Source organism: Balaenoptera borealis (assembly GCF_965194805.1).
Source record: "Balaenoptera borealis genome assembly, chromosome: 5".
NCBI classification, from domain to species: Eukaryota; Metazoa; Chordata; class Mammalia; order Artiodactyla; family Balaenopteridae; genus Balaenoptera; species Balaenoptera borealis.
Genome location: NC_138862.1, coordinates 145413500 through 145436660, shown reverse-complemented (window position 1 = coordinate 145436660; position 23161 = coordinate 145413500). Strand labels below are relative to the sequence as shown.

Below are 23161 nucleotides of genomic sequence, written 5' to 3'. Positions count from 1 at the left end.
CCAGTGTTCTCATTCAGTATCCTTTAGGCTCCCTGCCCTGCAGAATAAACCTTTTAAAAATGTAAACTTAAATGAGATGGGGGTGAGGTGGGGTGGCCCGGGGCAGAATTACTTCATCCCAGCTGCAGTGATACTTCACCATGGCTTTCTGGCAGTGCCCTTCCCCCTGTGGATTAAGGGGGTTTTTGCTGTTGTTGTCGTTTGTTTTTCTTTTTGATAAGGGAGATGGGTCTGGGGGTCTGGGTGGGATTCCCAGTGGCTGCTCTTCTCCCCCAGCTGGCCCCATGGGGGGAACTTGTTCTAGATTCTCTCTGATCTGCCCTGTGAAAACCTGCTCTACAGTTCCTGGGAGAGTAGGAACCCTTTGACCACAGCCCTCAAGTTCTTGACACACTCATGCCAGTCCACACGTGTCCTATAGCAGTTCGTCAGAAGCTCTGGCTTAAGGCTCCTGTGGGCTTATATAACCAGGTAGCTTCGGTCCCAGGTAAGCAAAAGGCTTAGGTTCTGTGTCTCCCTACAGACACCTGTCTCTCTTCAGACTTAGGATGGCCAGCTGTCCTGTGATCTCAAGCTTTTGAAGATACATTAAAAATTTGTCACCTGACCAGATGTTTTCTTGTAAGGGAGAAGAAAACTTCTCCTTCTTTGTCCTCTACATGTCAACTCAAACTGGAGGTCTAGTTGGTCATTTTAAAAATTTAAAGTTTTGAAAGATTTTATAATAATTTACCTGTCCAGCTGTCCGTTCATAACCTCTCTTTGTCAAGTACATACGGAAATGAATTCCTTTTTAAAGGGCAGAAATCAAGGAGTAGAATAAGGTTGGGATCTGCAGATTGAGAGGTGTTGTGAATGAGCGGAAATGAGAGTGTGAGTACCTGTTGGCATTCACCTAGTTCAGCTGCCAGTAGGAGAGAAATTGTTTCTTGTTTTTGTTTTCCAAATTATTAGGTAAATGGATTTCGCAGTTATGTAGATCTTTATGTGAAAGACAAGTTGGATGAAACTGGAGTGGCCCTAAAAGTTATTCATGAACTTGCAAATGAAAGATGGGATGTTTGTCTCACACTGAGTGAAAAAGGATTCCAGCAAATCAGCTTTGTAAATAGCATTGCAACAACAAAAGTAAGTACACTAATTCTTTGTTTCCAAGTCAGTGGTAGAACAGTGCTTCATTAAAGACAATAAGATAAACAACAAAAAACAAAAAAAAACCCAAATCTGCTTTTGTGAAATCAAAATTGACTTATGAAAAGCTTATTTTCTATGAAACAGCTGTCTTACAGTTTAAACATCCATTGACAAATAAGTTTATATGATTAGTGTTTATAATTGAATACATTTATATTTTATGACATTTAGAATGATAACAAATTCCTTATTCTGTGTTCTCTGAGTTTTGAGTGTAAAAGAACAAATAATAGGGCATGAGTCTGTTTTGGTGTCAGATTGTGAAATGCTCTATCTGCCATTCTGAGGAGTTTGAACCCTTTTCTGTAGGCTTTTAAATTTCCAAATCGAATGAAATTCTTCTCATCTATAAGCATTTATCCATTGAGCATAGTAAAATATTAGGCACTACAAGTGTGTATTTTAGAATAAGCTAAAGCAGTGATCTGTCACTTTGTCACTCTTGTTCAAGTTTGAACTTATTTTTTTTATTGTTTTCTATTTTTTTATAATCTAGCATCACTTTCTCTAGTCAACAGAAATCTGTATCAGATATGATTGCATTTTGTTATGTATAACAGAAACCTAGTATACAGTGGTTTGTAAACATGTAAAGGTTTTATTCTTCCTCGTATGACTGGGGACTGGTGGTAGGCAGTGTTAGTCTGGTTCTGTGTCTCCAGAGTGTCATCAGGGACCTATGCTCTTCCTGGCTTTCTCTTCTGCCACCCTTAGCATTTGGCTTTCGTTCTCATGCTGCACCCTTACAAGTTCTAGGGAGAGAGAACGAGTTTGGGCAAATGCACATGCCAACTAGAGCCTCTCCCCTTTGATCAAGAATGCAATAGTTTTTCTGGAAGCCCCATCCAGTAGACCTCTGCTAGCATCTCTGGCTAGAACTGGGTCAAGTGGCTACCTCTAGCTGCAAGGGAGTCTAGATTGGTGAAAATTTTTAATTGGGCATGTTGCCAGTTAAAAACAAACAAATTTGGGTTTGTCAGTAAGGTTGAAGGAGAGAATGGATATTGAATGGACAACTGTCAATGGCTGCCACAGTCCCTAAGTGTCAGTCTTGTGAGTGTCACTGCCACCACCAGGCCAGTGTTCATTCTCACTTCCATGTTTCTTTTTATTCGATTGCTTTCACTTTGTATGGAGTTTTATGGAGTTGCTAACTGGCTCTATGGCCAAAAAGACTTTATTTTTTAAATCCCAACTCTGGCATTCTGAGACTCATCTTAACTCTGGAAAATAGGGTTAATAATATAGGCATACTGAATTCACAAAGTTGTGGTGAAGATTCAACGCTCATTCTAGAAAAAAATGAATATGTAACTATTTTGCTACCTTAACTATAGAAGATTTTGGATTCTATTTTTTTTTCCATCTTTAGGGTGGACGGCATGTGGATTATGTAGTAGACCAAGTTGTTGGTAAACTGATTGAAGTAGTTAAGAAAAAGAACAAAGCTGGTGTGTCAGTGAAACCATTTCAAGTAAGTGATTTTTTTTTTTTAATTAATAGCTACTTTATTTATTTATTTATTTATTTATTTATTTATTTATTTTTGGCTGTGTTGGGTCTTCGTTTCTGTGCGAGGGCTTTCTCTAGTTGTGGCAAGTGGGGGCCACTCTTCATCGCGGTGCGTGGGCCTTTCACTATCGCAGCCCTTCCCGTTGCGGGGCACAGGCTCCAGACGCGCAGGCTCAGTAGTTGTGGTGCACGGGCCCAGTTGCTCCGTGGCATGTGGGATCTTCCCAGACCAGGGCTCGAACCTGTGTCCCCTGCATTAGCAGGCAGATTCTCAACCACTGCACCACCAGGGAAGCCCCAGTGATGTTTTATATATTCTGTTGAATTATTAAATAATATCAGTTCTGATATTGACCTTTTTTGATATGTTTTCAACAGGTGAAAAACCATATATGGGTTTTTATTAACTGCCTTATCGAAAATCCAACTTTTGATTCTCAGACTAAGGAAAACATGACTTTGCAGCCCAAAAGTTTTGGATCCAAATGCCAACTGTCAGAAAAGTTTTTTAAAGCAGTGAGTAAAATCTGTATTATTTTTCAGTGTTTTTTGTTTTGTTTTTGGTTTTTTTATTGAGAGTTGATTAAGTAGTTTTCTTGATTTATTTATTCTAATTATTCTAAATCATTCTAATCAGATTAATTTCTTATATTAATTGTGGGTACAGGCATACTTATACTAAAAACTAATATGCTTGATTCTGAAAACTTCAAAGGGTAGATAGACACTGTTTCATAAAGCAGTCAATTATTTTGCCAAGCATTAAAGTGGGGACTCATGTAACTAATTGTGCTTTTAGCTTTGCATTGTCCTTTATAAAGACAGATTTGCCTCTAAAAAGTGTACAGGTCCTTATAGGACTCCTGATTTCATCTTTTCTACTTATTTCAAATTCATATACTGATTTTTACCTTTATATAGTTTTTTTTTTAAATTGTGGTAACATATGCATAACATAAAATTTACCATATCCTACATATTTTAAAATTTCATTTTACTTTGTGCATGTTTATTTAGGCTGCCTTAACTTTTCTGAAACAAGGTGAGAGTATAAATAAATAATAAATCTTCTATTTATAACTGAGCCTTGTGGCTGCTAATAATTTCTCATAGCCTCTTATGTATCAGCAAGATTTGCCTCAGTTCTCTTGTTCACCAGGACCATCAAACATATATTAAATGATCATATCTAAAGTGCCTTTAAATATGTTTGCCCTGGGAATGTAAAGATGAATAAATTACAACCCCTCCTCTTTGGAAGTTTATAGTTTTTTGGAGGAGTATCATGTAATTGCAGTAGAAATAATATTTTTATCAAATTCTGGTATTGGAATTTCAAAGGTAGGGTCTCACAAACAAAAACAAAAGTTGTTTTTTAGGTTTTAGTTAAAGGCCTATAGAAGAGTACTGTTGGGTCTAATCATAATGAATTCTGAATACAGATGACCCAATGTTAATGATAGCCCAAATTTCTGCCCTCATTAACAGTTGTAATTTGATTTTAGATTTTACACATTTTCATTTTTGGCAGAGAAAGTTTAGATTTGACAACATAGTTCACTTCTTTTTATATCTGAAACATTCCAGAAAACTATTTCATACACCTAAAATCAAACTACCCAGGTTGATGAAAAATAAATAACTCCAACTTTTGGAGACGCTTTACTTTTTCTTGTGGGGAGGTTGGGGGGAGGTTTGACATCTTGTCGCATGTTAATTCACTGCAGAATGACACATACATGTAATGTTGAAATCCTCAGTACCAAACTTTTAAAAAATAAGGACTATTCATAAGGTTTTGTTTTGTTTTGTTTTTGTTTTTTTGGCCACTTCATGAGGCACGCGGGATCTTAGTTCCCCGACCAGGGATTGAACCCGTGCCCCCTGCAGTGGAAGCGCAGAGTCCTAACCACTGGACCACCAGGGAATTTCCCATAAGATCTTGAGTTTATCCTAATGTTCCCTTCTTGTTAATATTTCTTTGTCATAGGGAATTCAAGATTCACATTTTTGTGTTGAGGGACATCAAAAATGTCAGTGTCTAAAATTTCCCAGGAAGTAAATTCATAGGTGGATCAGCTTTTACTGTGTTAATTTTCACAAAACTAACTTGTAACAAAAGCTATGTATATTCCTTATGCAGTTTATTGTAATAGAACTTTTTTCATATGTAGTAAAGTTGGCCTTTTTTCATGTGTTTACATTTCAGTACAATAGGTCATTGTGAATAGCTGCCTGAGTTAGTTTTACTGTAGTTAGAATAATATTTACCAGCATATATCACAATTATTATCATCACTACTATTGTTTTGCCTTATAACTGCACAGATTCCAAGTATTACACTAACTTTAGCTAAGTGTATAAACTTCTGGCTTGCTTGTATATTATTACTCTTTGATTTTTAGGCCTCTAACTGTGGCATTGTGGAAAGTATCCTGAACTGGGTGAAATTTAAGGCTCAGACGCAGCTGAACAAGAAGTGTTCATCAGTAAAGTACAGTAAAATCAAAGGTATTCCCAAACTGGATGATGCTAATGATGCTGGTAAGTTCAGATTTTTTTTTAGATTTTAAGTTTGTGTTTATTCAGTGAGAGACTGTTGTAACTTTCCACATATAGAGCATAGGGTTCTATGTTCAGAGTATGGTTTTACTTCGCTAAAATTGCCGTACGTACCACTGATTACTAATTTTGGGGGGGCAGGAGTTCCATAAAATGCACTTAATTTTTAAGTTACCCTGAGCATGGTGTAAGATGCTCTTACAGCGCTCCGTGGTCACTGCGATCATCAGTCTCTTGGCTCCGGGCTCTCGTGGGCGGACTCGAGAACTTTGGAATGTGTGTCCTCTGCCCCCAGGTGGCAGGCACTCCCTGGAGTGCACGCTGATACTGACGGAAGGGGACTCTGCTAAGTCGCTGGCCGTGTCCGGACTGGGCGTGATTGGGAGGGACAGGTACGGGGTCTTCCCCCTCAGGGGCAAGATCCTCAACGTGCGGGAGGCCTCTCACAAGCAGGTGCGTATCTGCGCCCGTGCCCGCGGCACTTGAGTGCCTTGCTGGCACTGTGAGCTTTGTGCGTCCCTGCAGCTCACCTTCTGTCTCTGGAGACACTCTGAAACACTTTCCGTCCTTTTCATGTTTGCACAGATCATGGAGAACGCAGAAATAAACAATATCATTAAGATAGTTGGTCTACAATACAAGAAAAGTTATGATGATGCAGAATCGCTGAAAACCTTACGCTATGGGAAGATTATGATTATGACTGATCAGGTTGGTTTAAAAGTTGCCACATATTCAAACATATCTTTTTCAGAATGTCCTTTTGATACTTGTTTCATGAGATTTGTCCCAAGATAGTAGACGTGGAAGTGATTGTATTTACATCCAGGGGGAAGATATTGTTTAATGGCACAGTTTGTGTGAAGCACATTCTACATTATCTAATTTATGGTAACCACCTCTTTGGTTAGGTATTTTAAAAATATTTTTAAATGCAACAAGTATGGGAAGAGTAGAACACACTGTGTAGTATTATGGGGTTGAAGCCCACCTATCTATAAGCAGGAAGGAAATGTTGAAATTTACAAGAAAGATTAATCAGTAGGATAATGGCTAATATTCGTATATGATGGCATAATTTGGGATGCACAAAAAAATTGGAGGACCTGAATAGTGAAATGGCAGTAATTAGGAAAGAAGTAGAAAATTGAAAAGGAAGAATTCCACTTGCATCCAACTGCTTGTCTCTTACATCCTCTAATTGAAAGCATTTCTAGAGAAAATCTTCAATGAGAAGCTGCTGTATAGTTTTAAGCAGAAATTTATCAGTTTTTATGTTAAGAGAAGACTTGTGAATACCTGTACTCCATGGATTTCTCCTTCCAGTGAAGTAGCATTATAACCCTGTTTCATTAATTTCCATCTTTAAATCATTCTTTTAGTGAAATTTGGGCAAAACTATAAAAAAGATAATGGTAGCATATTTAATGACAGAAAGATTTAGTCTGTCACTTAGCTATATTCTTTATTTGAATTTTAAGAAAAAAATTCTTGACTGTGATCATCCAAAGAATGTTTTGTAAAGCACAGTTGTAAAATTTGAATGGAATTTTGCCTCATTGCTGCATTCATACATCTAAAAATTTGGTTTTGTAAGTAATTATATTTCATAAATTATTATAGCACTCTTTACTAACATTTATTTAGGATCAAGATGGTTCTCACATAAAAGGCCTGCTTATTAATTTCATCCATCACAATTGGCCATCACTTTTGAAGCATGGTTTTCTTGAAGAGTTCATTACACCTATTGTAAAGGTACTATTTACATTAATATATTTTTATACTGTTGTCTTAAACAGTAGCAGAAAAACTAATTTTTTTTTTTTATTATTTATTTAAGGCTAGCAAAAATAAGCAGGAACTTTCCTTCTATAGTATTCCTGAATTTGATGAGTGGAAAAAACATATAGAAAACCAGAAAGCCTGGAAAATAAAATACTACAAAGGTTTGTTTTCTAAAACACTTAAATTTTGTGAAGTTACTACTGACGTAAATTTATTTTTATGAGAGCATTGTAAAATATTTTGAAAGTTTGTCTCTTTTAGCTTTCAGAAACAGCTATGGCTGATTTTTAAAGAATCGTTAGGGAAAATTTTATGTAAGTAGAGAGAGTAGTATAATGGGCTTCCCGTGTTCTTAAACAGTCACCGTTTTTCAGCCAATCTTGTTTCATCTGAACTCTTGTCATTGCCACCCCATTAGTTTGAAATAACTTCCAGGCATTAATTATTTCTATACTACTTTAGTATGTATCTCTAAGAGAATTTTTTTTAATTGTCCATAATACCATTATCATACCTTTCTTTAATAACCTTAAATATTCAATCCAGGTTAAAATTCTCCTGATTGTATTAAAAATGTTCATTTTTATAGTTTTTATTTTTTAATTTTTTTTTGAATCAGGATCCAAACAAGGCCCACACATTGCATTTGGTTGATAAGTCTATTTAATCTTAATATATTATTTCTCTTTTCATATTTTTTTCTTGTAATTTATTTGTTCAAAAAGTTGGATTGTTTGTCCTGTGTAATTTCCCATATTCTGGATGTTGCTCTTTATCCCTATATATTTTTTTTTTCTTGTGGAGAGAACATTTTAAGATCTTCTCTCTTAGCAATTTTCTTTAATTAATTAATTAATTTATTTGGTTGCACCGGGTCTTAGTTGTGGCAGGTGGGGTACTTAGTTGTGACTTGCAGACTCCTTGGTTGTGACTCGCGGGCTCCTTAGTTGTGGCTTGCCGGCTCCTTAGTTGTGGCATGTGGGCTCCTTAGTTGCAGCAGGTGGACTCCTTAGTTGTGGCTCACAGGCTTCTTAGTTGTGGCATGTGAACTCTTAGTTGTGGCACGCATGTGGGATCTAGGTCCCTGACCAGGGATGGAACCTGGGCCCCCTGCAATAGGATCGCGGAGTCTTATCCACTGTGCCACCAGGGAAGTCCCTCTCTCAGCAATTTTCAAGTATACAATATAGTATTATTGACTATAGGCATTATGCTGTACATTAGGTTCCCCAGAACTTACTCATCTTAAACTGAAAGTCTGTACCCTTTGACTGACATCTCCCCATTTCCCTCTCCCCCAAGCCCCTGGCAACCACCATTTTATGCTCTGTTACTATGAGTTTGACATAGATTTTTTTTTTTTTTAGATTCCACATATAAGTGAGATCATACAGTATTTGTCTGTCTCTGTCTGGCTTGTTTCCACTTTTATTTTTAAAATTGTGCAGGGTTGGGTACCAGTACAGCTAAGGAAGCCAAGGAATATTTTGCTGATATGGAAAGGCACCGCATCTTATTTAGATATGCTGGTCCTGAAGATGATGCTGCCATTACCTTGGTAACAAAGTTCATTTAAAAAAATCTCTCCTAATATCCATTCCCTCTTTCTGCCATACTTTTCTTCCCAATCTTGGTTTTCTGTGGTAAGTCTCTTTAGAATTCTAAGCCCAACCTAGTTAATCTTGGTGTCATTTCCCATCACCGCAGATTATGCCCTGCTTTCATAGTTCTTTAATTCAGACACCACTGTTCAAGTGTATTTTTGATAAAAGCGTATTGGAAAAAAGTTAATTTCCCAGAAATTAATAATTAGTTATTTGCCTTTATAAATTTTAATTTTATAATGAAATTCTTTTTATTTTTAATGTATGAAATTGTTACCTGGAATCTTTCAGGCATTCAGTAAGAAGAAGATCGATGACAGAAAAGAATGGTTAACAAATTTTATGGAAGATCGGAGACAGCGTAGGTTACATGGCTTACCAGAGGTTAGTCATAAAGAGTGGTGATCTGGGGGAGGAAAGAGAAAAAGGCTAAAATTCATGCAGTAATCATGACATAATTGCTGTATAACTTTTCTCTTAGCAATTTTTATATGGTACAGCAACAAAGCATTTGACTTACAATGATTTCATCAACAAGGAATTGATTCTCTTCTCAAACTCAGACAATGAAAGATCTATACCATCTCTTGTTGATGGTAAGTAGCTTTTGTTTAACAATCTTTTTCATTTTTGTATGTCATTGAGTATATTTTAATTTCATGTACTTTAACCCATCCTTATAATAAATTTTAAAATTCTGAAGTTGCTCTCGAGATGTTTTAGTAGTTCTGAAATTTTATATTCTTTATTTGAATCTTTTAAACCCTTTTTGAACTTTTAAAGAAAATTAACTTGCAAAATTTTAAAGCTTTTGCCCCAAGTTGTTGGAGACTTTTTAAAATAAAAAGTAAAATGTGACTTTGATAAGTTCTAAAGTATTTATTGGAGACCGAATTTTAAAAACACCTTTACTCCTCAATACCCAAAACCTAATGCTTTTAACTTATTTAACTTGACAAAAAAGTTAAACTGCTACCCAGTACTTAGAGCAGATTTTAGTCTTCTGTCTAGAGCATTTTGATTTTTATAACTTTTAGCAGATTAGTTGATCTTCATGTTCCTTGGTATTTCAGCTAATAACAGATGGTTCTGCTAATCCATGTAGTTCTAGCTTTGAGTTACATCCGTTCTCTGATGTCTTCCCTAATAATTGCCGTCTAAATTGGTCTCAGATGCCTATAGACTTCTATGCCGATAATTGTATGCCTCTTATTTTACTTGTGTTAATTTTCCTCCTCAATTAGATTGTAAAATTCTCAAGGAAAGTGGCCATATTTTATCATCCTTTTGCTTCTGCCATGCTCTGGGCCCACGATGATGATGGTGATAGCTAGCATATACTGAAAAGTTTATTACTGTGCTCACTGGCCTAGAGCGAGAAGAGTGGTCAGGAGGCAGAGTGCTTTGCTTGCATTATCTCATGTAATCCTCATGGTCACCCTATTAGGAAGGTAATTATTTCTGTTACACGGACGAGGACACTGAGACTTAATGGTTTAATAAGTTGTGGAAAGTCACATGGCCAAGTTGAGAAGAGTATCCAGATGAGTGAAATTCTAAAGCCTGCATTCTTAACTACCAGAACACATCTCTTCTTTGTAAGAGCTTTCCTGACTTAGGATATTCTAATAAGTTTTCAGGCTCATTGATGGCTTGCTGGTACTTTAATCACAGCTGGCATTTTGGGCACATGAGTGTTTGGGAACTCCTATGAAAGGAATTTGGTGCCACTGAGCAGTTCTTTAAGACCAGAGGGTGTCTTTCTATTGGTTCTTCACTTTGGAATAGATTGAGATGGTATAAAATGTGTTTGTATGTACTCATTTTGTTACAGAATCTCAAGTAAACAATTTTACTTATTTTTCGGAAGCAAACTATATCTTTGCTTTTTTCTCTTGAATATATAAAACATTGTTGTCACTAAAAGAAACATTACAACTATATCCCGAGCAGTATTTTTAAAAGAGGGTTGTTGTTTTTAAAAATAGGCTTTAAACCAGGCCAACGAAAAGTTTTATTTACCTGTTTCAAGAGGAATGATAAACGTGAAGTAAAAGTCGCACAGTTGGCTGGATCTGTTGCCGAGATGTCTGCTTATCATCATGGAGAAGTAAGCATGGAGATTGGAATTAATTGAGAACTATACTTATGGGCATGAAGGAGGATAGTAGAAGGATAATTCAGCATAATAAAGTGTTTTTTCTTTTATAATTTCTTTGGAAATGTAAAAGAGTTGAGAGTTTGGGTTTTAATAAAAATTAGGAAATCCATTTAGAAAATTTGGAATGTAAATGTTGTATTCTGTCTGCTTCTGTCCTGCAGCAAGCACTGATGATGACTATCGTGAACTTGGCTCAGAACTTTGTGGGGAGTAACAACATTAACTTGCTTCAGCCCATCGGTCAGTTTGGAACCCGGCTTCACGGGGGCAAAGACGCTGCAAGTCCTCGTTACATTTTCACAATGTTAAGGTGATCATTTGCTGATATAATGGTATAAAGCTCTATTTGAAGTTTATTGGAACTAACTAAATGTGTAATAGAATTATAACTACGGAGAGAGGTGATTGGGTATTATGTTGAGGGTGAATGTTCCAAATTATTTGATCACATATAGAATGAAATTTGTTGATCTCAGTTTTTATGAATTATTGGTGGAACCAGTCCTAACGAATGTAAGGATTTTTTCTGATCCAGCTTTACTTTTTAGGCTGAAGATGGGTTTTGTGGTTTAGTCAGAATAAGAGGAAATCCTTAAAAGTTTATTTATCAATACTAAGAATTTAGGCAGGTAAGTCAGTAAATAACTTAAGTAAAACAAGACTGTCTTATTCTGGCTTTGTGCCTGAGAGAAATATATTTGGTAATAAGGTTAGGTAAATTTTATTGTTAAATTTAAATTAAGCACGTGTAACCAAAATTCTTAACAAATGCATTCTTTTTAAAAGATTTTTTGAAATGTGAAGTCTTTAATTATGTATGAAGTTTTATTTTCTAAAACCATGATATTGCTCCATGTCTGTCTTTTTCCTTTTATTAGCTCTTTAGCAAGACTGCTTTTCCCTGCTGTGGACGACAACCTGCTTAAATTCCTTTATGATGATAATCAACGCGTAGAGCCTGAGTGGTATATTCCCATAATCCCCATGGTTTTAATAAATGGTGCTGAGGGCATCGGCACAGGATGGGCTTGTAAACTACCCAACTATGATGCTAGGGAGATTGTGAACAACGTCAGACGGATGCTGGAAGGCTTGGATCCTCACCCCATGGTGATTACGTAGAACTAATTGCTTATGTTGTTTTAACAGATGACAATGTGTAAACTACAAATGCCAGTCATTTTAGGAAAGTAATGGAACCATTTTCATTTTAGAACGTATTGTAGACAGCAAGGACCCTATTAGTGTGTAACTTGATGTGTGCTTACTGTAAAAGATACAGAGTTTGGGGGACTTCCCTGGTGGCACAGTGGTTAAGACTCCGCCTGCCAATGCAGGGGACACGGGTTCGAGCCCTGGTCCGGGAAGATCCCACATGCCGCGGAGCAACTAAGCCCGTGCGCCACAACTACTGAGCCTGCGCTCTAGAGGCCACGAGCCACAACTACTGAAGCCCGTGCGCCTACAGCCCGTGCTCTGCAACAAGAGAAGCCACCGCAATGAGAATACCACGCACTGCAACGAAGAGTAGCCCCCGCTCGCTGCAACTAGAGAAAGTCCGTACGCAGCAACGAAGACCCAATGCAGCAAGCAATAAATAAATAAATAAATAAGAAAGGAAGGAAGAAAGAAAGAGAAAAAAAAAAGACACAGAGTTTGGAAAAAGCCTGGATATAAGGTTTATGGGAGAAACTGTTTATTAAAATTTTAAAGTACCCTGTAGTTCAGGCTTTCAAATATCTAACTTATATAGAGAATAACGTTTTTATGACAAAGTTATATGCAACTTTATGTTATTGTTCTTAAACTACTAAGTCATATTAGAGTCATTAAGGATGCTTAAAGACACCTTGTATATATTTTAATAATCCCCATATTTTTCATTTTTGCCCTTACCTTACATCATTCATCATGTTCAGTTCTTCCCCCAAACTCCCTCCAAGAAAACCCTCAAAAAAGTATCTTACGCTCTTCTACGTGATTTAAAATCATCTAGAAATTTCCCTTTATCATGATACACTTAAATAGAAGAATATTTTTATTACAAAAATGATAGTGCTCATTGCAGAAAATATAAATAAGCGAAGAGGAAAAATACTCCATGTATATAGAAACAAACTGTTAATATTAAGTATTTCTCTCCAAGTTTGATTTCATATTTGTATTTTAAAAGAAAATTAGAATATGGGGATGATTTAACATCTTTTTTCTCCTAAATACTTTAAAGTACTTTAAAATATTTCTAACAGAAGTATGAAATTACTTTTAATGATTATAGCATTTTATTTTATTTCAGATACATTTAGAGTATTTATTGTCTCAGTGTATTTGATCAATACTTGTTTCATACATATATATATATATCTACTATATATGATACTGTGCTAGGTGGTAAGATAAAGAACCATGATCTCTGTCTTCAAAAAGTTAATCTGTTGTCAAGGCAAGACCTCTGGGCATGAAGTTTACAGTGACAAAAGATGTTAATAGTTGCTCAGTGAGCAGAAGTGTCCTGTGCTATATGCCTGACTTCTTAGTGATGATGACAAATAGGAATTTTAGAAGAGGGAGAGCTCACTTGTAATTAGGCCGAGAAGGCTAAGTAAGATTTATATAGATGAATGGGGTGTGGAGAGCTGAATAACCGTCAGGCCTGGTGGATAGAGTGAGTGAAAGTGAGAATATTCAAAATACTCAAGAGAAACATGCAAGAAGAGTGTAGTGATCTGGAAGGCAAATCACTGGAGAAAAGTTAGAAGGTTAGCTTGGCTTGTAACGTAATGTCTGAGGAGTTTGGATTTTTAATCTAGGGGAGAAGGAAGGATGGAGGGGTAATAAGGGTAATAAGCTGGAAAAAAAAAAGGCGATATTCTTGGAAGACCAGGAAAGGTGGTGCTGAGGTTTTGAGATTTGGGGGGCTGTTGAGAGTATATTAACAGAAGCTGTGAATTCAAGATTGAATGATTATTTGGAGAGGGCCTATTGCCGACGAGAGGAATTTAGTTTCAGTTGTGTGAACCTGTCGGTAGCAATAGGTCATCGACTAAGGGGCATTCAGAGGTGGCACTGGCACTCAAGTGAGAAGTTGGGGCCTTTAGGTATTTTTATTTTTCTCTACAGCTTCCAAACTACAAAAACTTTAAAGGAACAATCCAAGAACTTGGTCAAAACCAATATGCAGTCAGTGGTGAAATATTTGTGGTGGATAGAAACACAGTGGAGATTACAGAGCTTCCCGTTAGAACTTGGACACAGGTTGGTATAAGACGTGAGCTGCCTGTGAGCTGCGTGTGGCAGTTGTGTTAGGCAGTCCTTTCTGGTGAGAATATGATTGTTTGCCCTGTGTCTGTAGAGTGTTTAAACATTCATGTATACACTTTTGACACATTCATTGGAATATTCCAATGGTAATTTAAAAGTTAACTTATCTAAATGTAGAGTGACTTAGCTAGGTTTTAAAAAGACTATTATCTTTGTTTACATTGCAATGACTAGAACAGTATGTAACAAATAGTGTTTTGAACCTTTATAAATATGGTCAATAAACTCATGTCATTCAGTATTGGATCTAAAAGTACGCGCGTCACCTCGTCAGTGCTAGTTGATGCCATCTGCTTTGTACTCTCAGCCTCTTCTTGCCTTTTGAGTATGAGCAGATCAGAACCAGTATCTTGTATGTCGTCTTTCTCCACTGAGATCCCCGTGTATCGTCAACTGTAGTGACTGGGCAGGAGACGATAGAGATGAGGTTCCCCTTCTTCCCCACTGGAGTCGAGAAGGTTTAGATTGCATGACTTGTAGAATAACATGAATGTGTGTCATGAAAGATTTACTTATTTTTAAATCTTTTATAGGTATACAAAGAACAGGTTTTAGAACCTATGCTAAATGGAACAGATAAAACACCAGCATTAATTTCTGATTATAAAGAATATCATACTGATACAACTGTGAAATTTGTGGTGAAAATGACTGAAGAGAAACTGGCGCAAGCAGAAGCTGCTGGATTGCACAAAGTTTTTAAACTGCAAACTACTCTTACTTGTAATTCCATGGTAATTGACTAGATTTACTATGAATGTAACCTTGCGTTCTGTAAGTTGGATTTTTGTAATTGGTTTCATGATGGGAGTAGCTATAGTAAGTCTGAATGCGTTTCCCCCTGTATGTTTGCTAAAGAATCTAGAGGTACATTCCCTTTCCTCTAATGTTATCCTCTGCTCTTAACTCCAGCCCTGCATTTGTGCATCTGGGCTTGAACACACAGGATACACACACCCTCACACTCACTGACTGGAAGTTCTGAGAGTGATTGTTTCAGGGTCTCCTTGTGCCTCATGCCTGTCTCTATTAGCATTTTCGTGGTGGAGTTCTTATCTCCTCATGACTCTAATCTGCTTTATTAAACTTTAGATAATTGGGGAGGAAGATAAAAAATGAACATGTATGATTACCCTGTTCCATTCCAAATTAGCTTTTAGACTTGAGAAAGAGTAAAAGAAAAAAATCCAGCAATAGCACAGTGACTGAGAAAAAGTGCCATAATCTGCCAAGCAAGGCTGATAGAAAAAGGAGAAAAAGATAGAGAAGAAGTAAAATTTCCCTCTAAATTGAAGTTTGAGTGAACTGTAGCCCATTCATAAAAAACAACAAAGAGAGAGGCAAATACATGTCCATTGAGTATATGGGAGAGAGAGAACTTTAATATTTAAAAACTTACAGATAGAATATGCTTGTTTTTAGTTTGAAAAAAAATCTATTAGGTGGCTTTATAGCCATAGTTTATATAGTTTTAAGTAAGTACCTTTTTTTAAGGACCTATTTTTATCTTTCAAAATTATTCCAATTTTAAATATTTTCATAGTTTTGAGAATAGAATTTTATCAGTTTCTTGGAGCCACCAAAGGAATATTTACTTAATAATTTTGTTCTGGCTTTTAGGGGTGGTATGTATTCATATACGTGTATTATGGTTATTTTAAATACTGTAGCATACAAGTTAAAAATACCAACACAGATTTATATAATCTTCAAAAACTTTGTGTTTTGCTTAGGTACTCTTTGATCATATGGGATGTCTGAAGAAGTATGAAACTGTGCAAGACATTCTGAAAGAATTCTTTGATTTACGATTAAGCTATTATGGTTTACGTAAGGAGTGGCTTGTAGGAATGCTGGGCGCAGAATCTACAAAGCTTAACAATCAAGCCCGTTTCATTTTAGAGAAGATACAAGGGAAGATTACGATAGGTAAGATGCAACCTTTAAAAATTTGAACATTAGTTAAAATGGAAAAAAAAAACTTTATTAATAGAAGACGTTTTTATCAGTAGAATATAAACAAATACAAATTGAATCTCTTTTCTTGATCCTAACTTTATTTTTCCCTCACATAGAGAATAGGTCAAAGAAAGATTTGATTCAAATGTTAGTCCAGAGAGGTTATGAATCTGACCCAGTGAAAGCCTGGAAAGAAGCACAAGAAAAGGTAATCATTTGCAGAACGAGACATTCAGAGAAGCTTTTAAAAGCAACTTCCAAAGCAAACAAAAACCCCAACCCCTAAATTTTGAATTTAGTACTGCTGGAGGTGCTGAGTAGTCTGTGTGGAGACTGAAGTCTTCTGTGTATCCGCAGAACAGCTAGGGTGCAGCAACTTGCAGTGCACACCCACCGCCAGGCACTTTGCCAGTGTGGCTCAGCCAGGGCCTGGGGAAATGATTCCGGTTGGAGAAGGTCGCTCCGTCTCCTCAGCCTTCTTTCTGAGCCTGCCGTTAAAGGACGGTGGTGGTGGTGGTTTTGTGTGGTGCATGTCACTATCTGGGAACTACACTGGTAGCATAGAAATCATTTCCCCCTGGGCAGTTTGTGGCCACAGTGTGGAATCCACTCACCACTCACTTGATCTGGTTTTGGTGTACGCTGGGGAGACTAGAGACAGAATGGTCAATATTTATCAGTATTTATCGAGCACCATGTATGTGCTCTGACCTATGCTTAGGTCTTTAGCTGGAGATCTTAAACCCTGGAACTTCAGATTAAAAGTCTGATGTTTTATTAAATTGTCCATTTTAGATCATAGAGTACTAATATTAATTCAGTAAATGGGATATTGAAACGTTGAGATTCTTCTCAAGAATTAGCTTCTTGCTGTTGTGGACAATTTAAAAAAAATTTGAAAAGGCAGTACAGCATTGTGATTGAGAACACAAATGTACAAAAGGAAGAAAGTTGGAAATGATTAATTTTCAGATACTTAATTAGAATATTGTATATATATGTAATACTGATAAAGTTCACATCTTTAAAAAATAGTTATGATTATGTGATGTAATTTGAACTGAAACTTTAAACTTCCCAACATTCATGAGTTCTCAACCATAATGTTTTTCATATTTTTCATCAAACTCCATTGAAATAGTGTTTTCATTTACATTAAGTTTTTTTTAAAATTTTGAACTGTCAATAGATTGCCATATGTTAGAGTGAGTAAAATTAGACTAAATTACATATTTAGCAATTACATGTTAAGAGAACAGGTTTATTCATTGTTTGAGGAAAATGGGGTAGGACAAGTTGGGGGAGTATTCAAAATTAAGATGACTCAAGCATGTTGCATTCCTTTCAATGTGTTTTGTTGCATTCTTAAACCCCAAATTATGCTTTATACACTACTTGCCCTTCTGTATCATTGTTGGTTTAAATTATACCTTTAAAAAAAATTAGCTAGTAAGCTAATGAATTTAATGTTTAGTTTTAAAAAATAAAGGTGTTTAGGGTTTGAGAATGCCCTTCTGGCAGAAGTGGACTTCATGGGTAAAAGCTAGTGCTTGGTTTCAATAATTTCATTGTTACCCTCAAAACGTTCTCAGCATCTTGGCCATGTGTTCACTTTGGGGGTTCAAGAAACAAAAGGAACTGCTCTTACAAGAGTGTCCTGTTGTGTAGAGTTGGAGAAGAGAGAATTATAAAGCCGATAATTAGAAGATCAAAAAATGGTAGAATTGTCATTGGAACTTGAAAAGTTTCTTGGTTTTTGCTTTTTACCCCTGCAAGTATCCTTAGTCATCTTCATGATAACAGTGATAGATCCACATATTCATGGAGCACTCATGAATGATACTTGGTGTGTCATCAAAGCCCAGAGCAAATAGACTTCTAAAGCGTGGGTCTAAATAGGGTTTTATGACACCCTAATAATATCTTAATAGTAGTGTAGCAACCTAAAATTCCATAGCAACACACTATTTCATGAAGAAATTTTAAAAACTGTAGACTATTAATTTGTCATAAATTATCTAGGTACTTAATAATCTATATCAACTCAACAACAGCATTCTTTATTTGGCTAATGTTAACTTAATTGAGTTTATACTTTTGTTTATGTAATGAAGCATCTTGCTTTGCAATTTTTATTTTTATTCCTTTGCTTCTAAAATACACCTAACGTTTACTTTGTATATATACATTATTTTACCGAAAATTTTAAATTAAATTGTAAAGTGCTTTTTTTTTTCCTCTTGATTGCTAGACGTGAACTTTTGTTCTATGGAGTATCATGGCTCACTCAGTCATTTTTAATTATCTGAGCGCCTTTAAAAATTGAGATGCAATTTTATTTAACAGCTGTTGTTATTTTAAAAATTTTAAAGATGATGTCACCTATAATAACTTCTATTAAATTCATTGGACTTTGAAATTTAATATTAGCATAAGATTTTTTATTGCAACTGATCCTATGAAAAGAAGGCCTTATAGATAAACTTTTAGAATAGCCCTTGTGACTCTGACTCACCAGCCTTTAAATGCTGGAGTGAGCTTCAGCTTAGTCCTTGCATGAGTGTTCTTGCTTGAGGGAATCTTTATCAGGAATTCATCCGTAGTGACTGACTACCTTAGCATATTTATTATAACTGTAAAACATTCCTCATAAGTGATATTTATTTTAGGTTTCAGATTGTTCACTCACCAATATAAAGATCTGACAAGATGCATGATAAAACATTAGTTCTGCTCTATTAATTTTAAGATGTGGTGTCTTCTCAAGCAGTTAATTTTTCACCAGATTCCTGGATAGAGGCTGAATATACCATTCCTTTTGATGATTTTTATTGTGCATTTTTAGAAAATTTAAACTTTTTATAGGAAATATATTTTCATAGATAATCTTGCAGATAATCTAAAATAAACCCACCACCCTGAAGATGTAGCTTTAAGAGTATAGCATGTATGGAATTTTAAACTCAGTATTCAATAAAATTCAACATTGATTTGATATTATATAGGACTTTAATATAAAGTTTATTATTTTTTACAGGCAGCAGAAGAGGAAGAAACACAAAACCAGCATGATGATAGTTCCTCTGATTCAGGAACTCCTTCAGGCCCTGATTTTAATTATATTTTAAATATGTCTCTATGGTCTCTTACTAAAGAAAAAGTTGAAGAACTGATTAAACAGAGAGATGCAAAAGTATGAACTTCTGTGGGTTAAATAATTTGAAACTTTAAGTGCTATCCATATCTTTATTTTTCTTTTCCAAAAATAAATAGTTTTATTTAGCCTTTATGTATACATTTGAAAATCATACATTTAAAATTGAATGTTTAAATCATACTACTTTTTTATTATAGGGGCGAGAGGTCAATGATCTTAAAAGAAAATCTCCTTCAGATCTTTGGAAAGAAGATTTAGCAGCGTTTGTTGAAGAACTGGATGTAGGTTAAGTCTCCATTAAAATATATTTGGAGAAGTCATGTTTATGAAACAAGAATGAAAATTTTTAAAATTAAATTATCTCAGGGTTTCCTTTAACTCTACAAAAGTTAATATGTTTATAAGCTGCAGAGGATTAAGCTTCTAGCTCTGTGAAACCATAAAGAAAAGTTATGTCTGATGCAGATGAATAAAAGCTATGGAGTTGAAATTTAGAATAAATTAAATTCTAATACTCTCTGCTAGTTAAAATTTCTTAACTGACTTCAAATTAGCTTATTGATTCAATTTTAATGTTTTCCCCCAAAGAGGTAAGAGCAATATATATGATTGAATATAGGTACTTTGATTTTTAAAAAGTAGAATGATAGTCTCCTTAGACTTTCAATCGAGAAATTTTAATATTTTTTGTTATAGCTTAGTTTTCTCCAGGTAGAATTCCAATTTTAAAAATAAAAAAAATGTAGAGAAAGATGTAAAATATAAACTTTTTCTAAAATTGCCTAATTTGTTTTTAAGCAATTTAACTCACTTAAAATCTTAGAATTAAATTCACAGTAGCAGTATGATCATCTGATTTTGAGTAGCACAAGGTAAATTACTATTTATTATTACTCATATGATATTACTTATATTTATTACTTTTTAGTTGTTTCATTGATTTACTGTCCACATGTTCTAATTTTATTTTTATGGCCCAAGTCAAATTCGAACTCTTAAGAATGAGTGTGGTGTATTAGTTGCCTAATAAAATTTCTGGAATTGTTTAGTCCTATTGTTCTGGGTTCCCTTAATGATCTTTCAAGTGCCACAATATAATTATGCCTTGATTTATACTTTTCTTATATTGTTATGAGTTAGATTTTTAAAAAATTGCAGACCGTTTTTTAACTGCTGATTTACACATTTAAAAATTAATATCCATTAAAAATGAAGCAAACTAAAACAATAGTAAAAGAATAGCTTCATATTTGTTAACAGAACTGCCTTTTTGTGTGATTTGCTGGGATTCTGATGATACCATGTCATCAGAAGTCTTGATCCCATAATACGTTGTAGGATCCTAGAATTGGAAGGGACCATATAAGGTCATTTAGTTACTACCCCCTTGTATTGCAAATGAGAAGCTAGTTAGATAGAACTGGGACTACAGCCCAGATGTTCTTTTTTTTTTTTTTTTAATATTTATTTATTTAATTTATTTATTTGGCTGTGTCGGGCCTTAGGTGTGGCACGTGGGCTTCTCTCTAGTTGTGGCGCACGGGCTCCAGAGCACGTGGGCTCAGTAGTTGTAGCGTGTGGGCTTGGTTGCCCCACGGCATGTGGGATCTTAGTTTCCTGACCAGGGATCCAACCCGTGTCTCCTGCATTGGAAGACGGATTCTTAACCACTGGACCACCAGGGAAGTCCCCAGCCCAGGTCTTCTGACTTAGAATTATTTGGTTTTTTCTTAGATTAGATCACCTGGAAGGAAAGCTTTGTTCCTTACTGAATGAATAAAGTTAGATTTGACTTCTTATGCAGTAGTAAGTCTCTTTTCTAATGAGTTGTTTATGCCCCCGCCCTGTTCCCCATCCTTAATCATCACACTCCAGAAAGTGGAAGCGCAGGAACGAGAAGACGTTATGGCTGGGATGGCGGGAAAAGCAATAAAAGGGAAAGTTGGCAAACCTAAGGTGAAGAAGCTTCAACTGGAAGAGACAATGCCCTCGCCTTTCGGGAGAAGAGTAGTTCCTGAAATTACTGCCATGAAGGCAGATGCCAGTAAGAAGTTGCTGAAGAAGAAAAAGGTACATGTCTCTTCTTTTGGCTCGTTGGTGGACTCGACCTCCATAATGATGTATGTAGGTATTTTAATTTTACTGTGTACTTCAGTCATGCTTTATTTTTTGTTTCTAATATGTTTCACTGTGATTGGAAATCACTTGTTCTGAGAGCAGTTGATCTATACATAGAATGAAGACATGTTAGTCAAGGACCCACATATGTGTAAAGAGCTACTCACTTGATGCCATTTCTAAAACGAGAGAGAGAAATACTCTACTCAGCATTCTAAATTAAAATCATGGAATAACAACAACAAAAAGTATATCAACTTTAAAATATAAACTTTAGTTCTATATCGTGACCAATTAAGGAAGTCTTATGAAAAGAGTCCGTTTGGCTTTCAAAGTAAGCTGTCAACTTTTACTATTTATTTGTTTTTACCTTTAGTTAAAAAGTCATCAAACACAGCATATATCATTGGCATTGATGAGAGTTAGAGGGGATTTAAAAGCGTGAGATCTACCTACCCTCCAGCAGGACGGGAACAGTTAGCCAGAGGAAGGAAGTATCGAGAAGGCTGCTCAGAGCTGAGAAGCAGGAGCCTGATGGTCTCAAGGGGAGAGTCTGATTTTTCTAGGCAGGTTGATTCAGAACCCAGGGGATATATAGGTAGATGCATCCCACAGTGTAAGTAGAGCTTGGGAGGTGAGCCTGAGAGCTGTGGTGAGATGGGAGAGTTCTCCGTACAGAACTAAGAGTTGAAGCCTGGGGCACCGTGCTACCAGGGAGATCCTTCTCTTCCACGGTTCTGATACACGGAGGTCTCACAGGTCCACCTGCACATAGAACTTGCTCTCTCCTTAGGAAAACGTTTCTCTCCTTTTCCGAAGGTCTTAGCCAGGATCCGTTCTCAGCACACTTCTCTTCACCTTTCATGGTCTCCCCAGGTGACCTCGTTTGTGCCCAGGGCTTTTATCACTTACACTGGTGACTCCTTAATCGACGTCCTGAAGCTGTCATGTTTCCAGGAGGGCCAGGCTAACACAGCCGCCAGAATGCCCAACGCCCCGCAGACTCAGCTTGCCTGCGGGGACCCCTTATCTGGGCTTCAAAACTGCCCTCCCACCTCTGCGCCTGGTCTCAGTTCCTGGCACTACCAGCTGTCACTAACACAGGCCGAAAACCTGGGAGTTTTCTCGTTTAGCCTGTAACTCAGTCCTACTGACTGACTGTGAAAGTTCCAAACGCCACCCTCTGATTTGGTCCACACCGACACTGTCTTAGAATTCGGTATTTCCCTGAGACGATTTAAGGTGAGCCGAGTGGCTCTGGTGATCCTGTCTCTAGTCGTCCAGGCACGACGTCTGCCTTCTTCACTTCAGTCCTCTCCGTCTCGTCTCTCACCACCAGAGTGATGTTTCCAAACAACGAGCCTGTGGTCACACGGTGATTGCTGGTGCACAGTGATTCAGCACCCGCACGCCTGCCTGCCTCCACCTGGCTGCCCTTCCCCTCACCTTTCACTGAGTCCTAGCAGACAGGAGTCTTCTTCTTGTGCCTGGGGCGCGCTTCCCTCCTTCCTTCTCCTCACCTGGCGAACCTGCCTGATTCTTCAGAGCCCAGTCACCATGGAGAAAGGCTCCTTCTCCGTGGTGTCTGCTCTGACCCTGCCCTGGGCCTCCTCCCTCTGTCCCAGGGTCAGGGGACTTCATTATGTACTGCGAGGCATTATAAGGCATGGGTTGCTTATTTTCATTCAGTAATCTGAAGATTTTTTTCCTAGTATATAGAGGCGTGAGCTATGGGAACGTATTTTTTCAGGTACCTTTTGGTATACTTAGCTATGAGTCTGAAA

The 23161-nt window shown here is 36.6% G+C and overlaps 1 protein-coding gene across 3 annotated transcripts in view; it reads left to right on the top strand.

Annotated features, from left to right (window-relative positions):
* Window positions 1–23161, top strand: part of TOP2B (DNA topoisomerase II beta) — a 66909-nt gene that overhangs the window by 33398 nt on the left and 10350 nt on the right. For all 3 annotated transcript variants that reach the window (XM_082392614.1, XM_082392613.1, XM_082392612.1), the window contains exons 8-28: window positions 955–1128; window positions 2567–2668; window positions 3085–3222; window positions 5113–5251; window positions 5565–5722; window positions 5855–5980; window positions 6917–7027; window positions 7113–7218; window positions 8506–8615; window positions 8953–9045; window positions 9143–9257; window positions 10650–10771; window positions 10984–11132; window positions 11701–11932; window positions 13943–14077; window positions 14677–14877; window positions 15877–16072; window positions 16219–16310; window positions 19140–19295; window positions 19457–19540; window positions 21135–21329. In XM_082392614.1, the coding sequence (XP_082248740.1) occupies window positions 955–1128; window positions 2567–2668; window positions 3085–3222; window positions 5113–5251; window positions 5565–5722; window positions 5855–5980; window positions 6917–7027; window positions 7113–7218; window positions 8506–8615; window positions 8953–9045; window positions 9143–9257; window positions 10650–10771; window positions 10984–11132; window positions 11701–11932; window positions 13943–14077; window positions 14677–14877; window positions 15877–16072; window positions 16219–16310; window positions 19140–19295; window positions 19457–19540; window positions 21135–21329 (2934 nt within the window). The remainder of the gene's footprint in view (window positions 1–954; window positions 1129–2566; window positions 2669–3084; window positions 3223–5112; window positions 5252–5564; window positions 5723–5854; window positions 5981–6916; window positions 7028–7112; window positions 7219–8505; window positions 8616–8952; window positions 9046–9142; window positions 9258–10649; window positions 10772–10983; window positions 11133–11700; window positions 11933–13942; window positions 14078–14676; window positions 14878–15876; window positions 16073–16218; window positions 16311–19139; window positions 19296–19456; window positions 19541–21134; window positions 21330–23161) is intronic.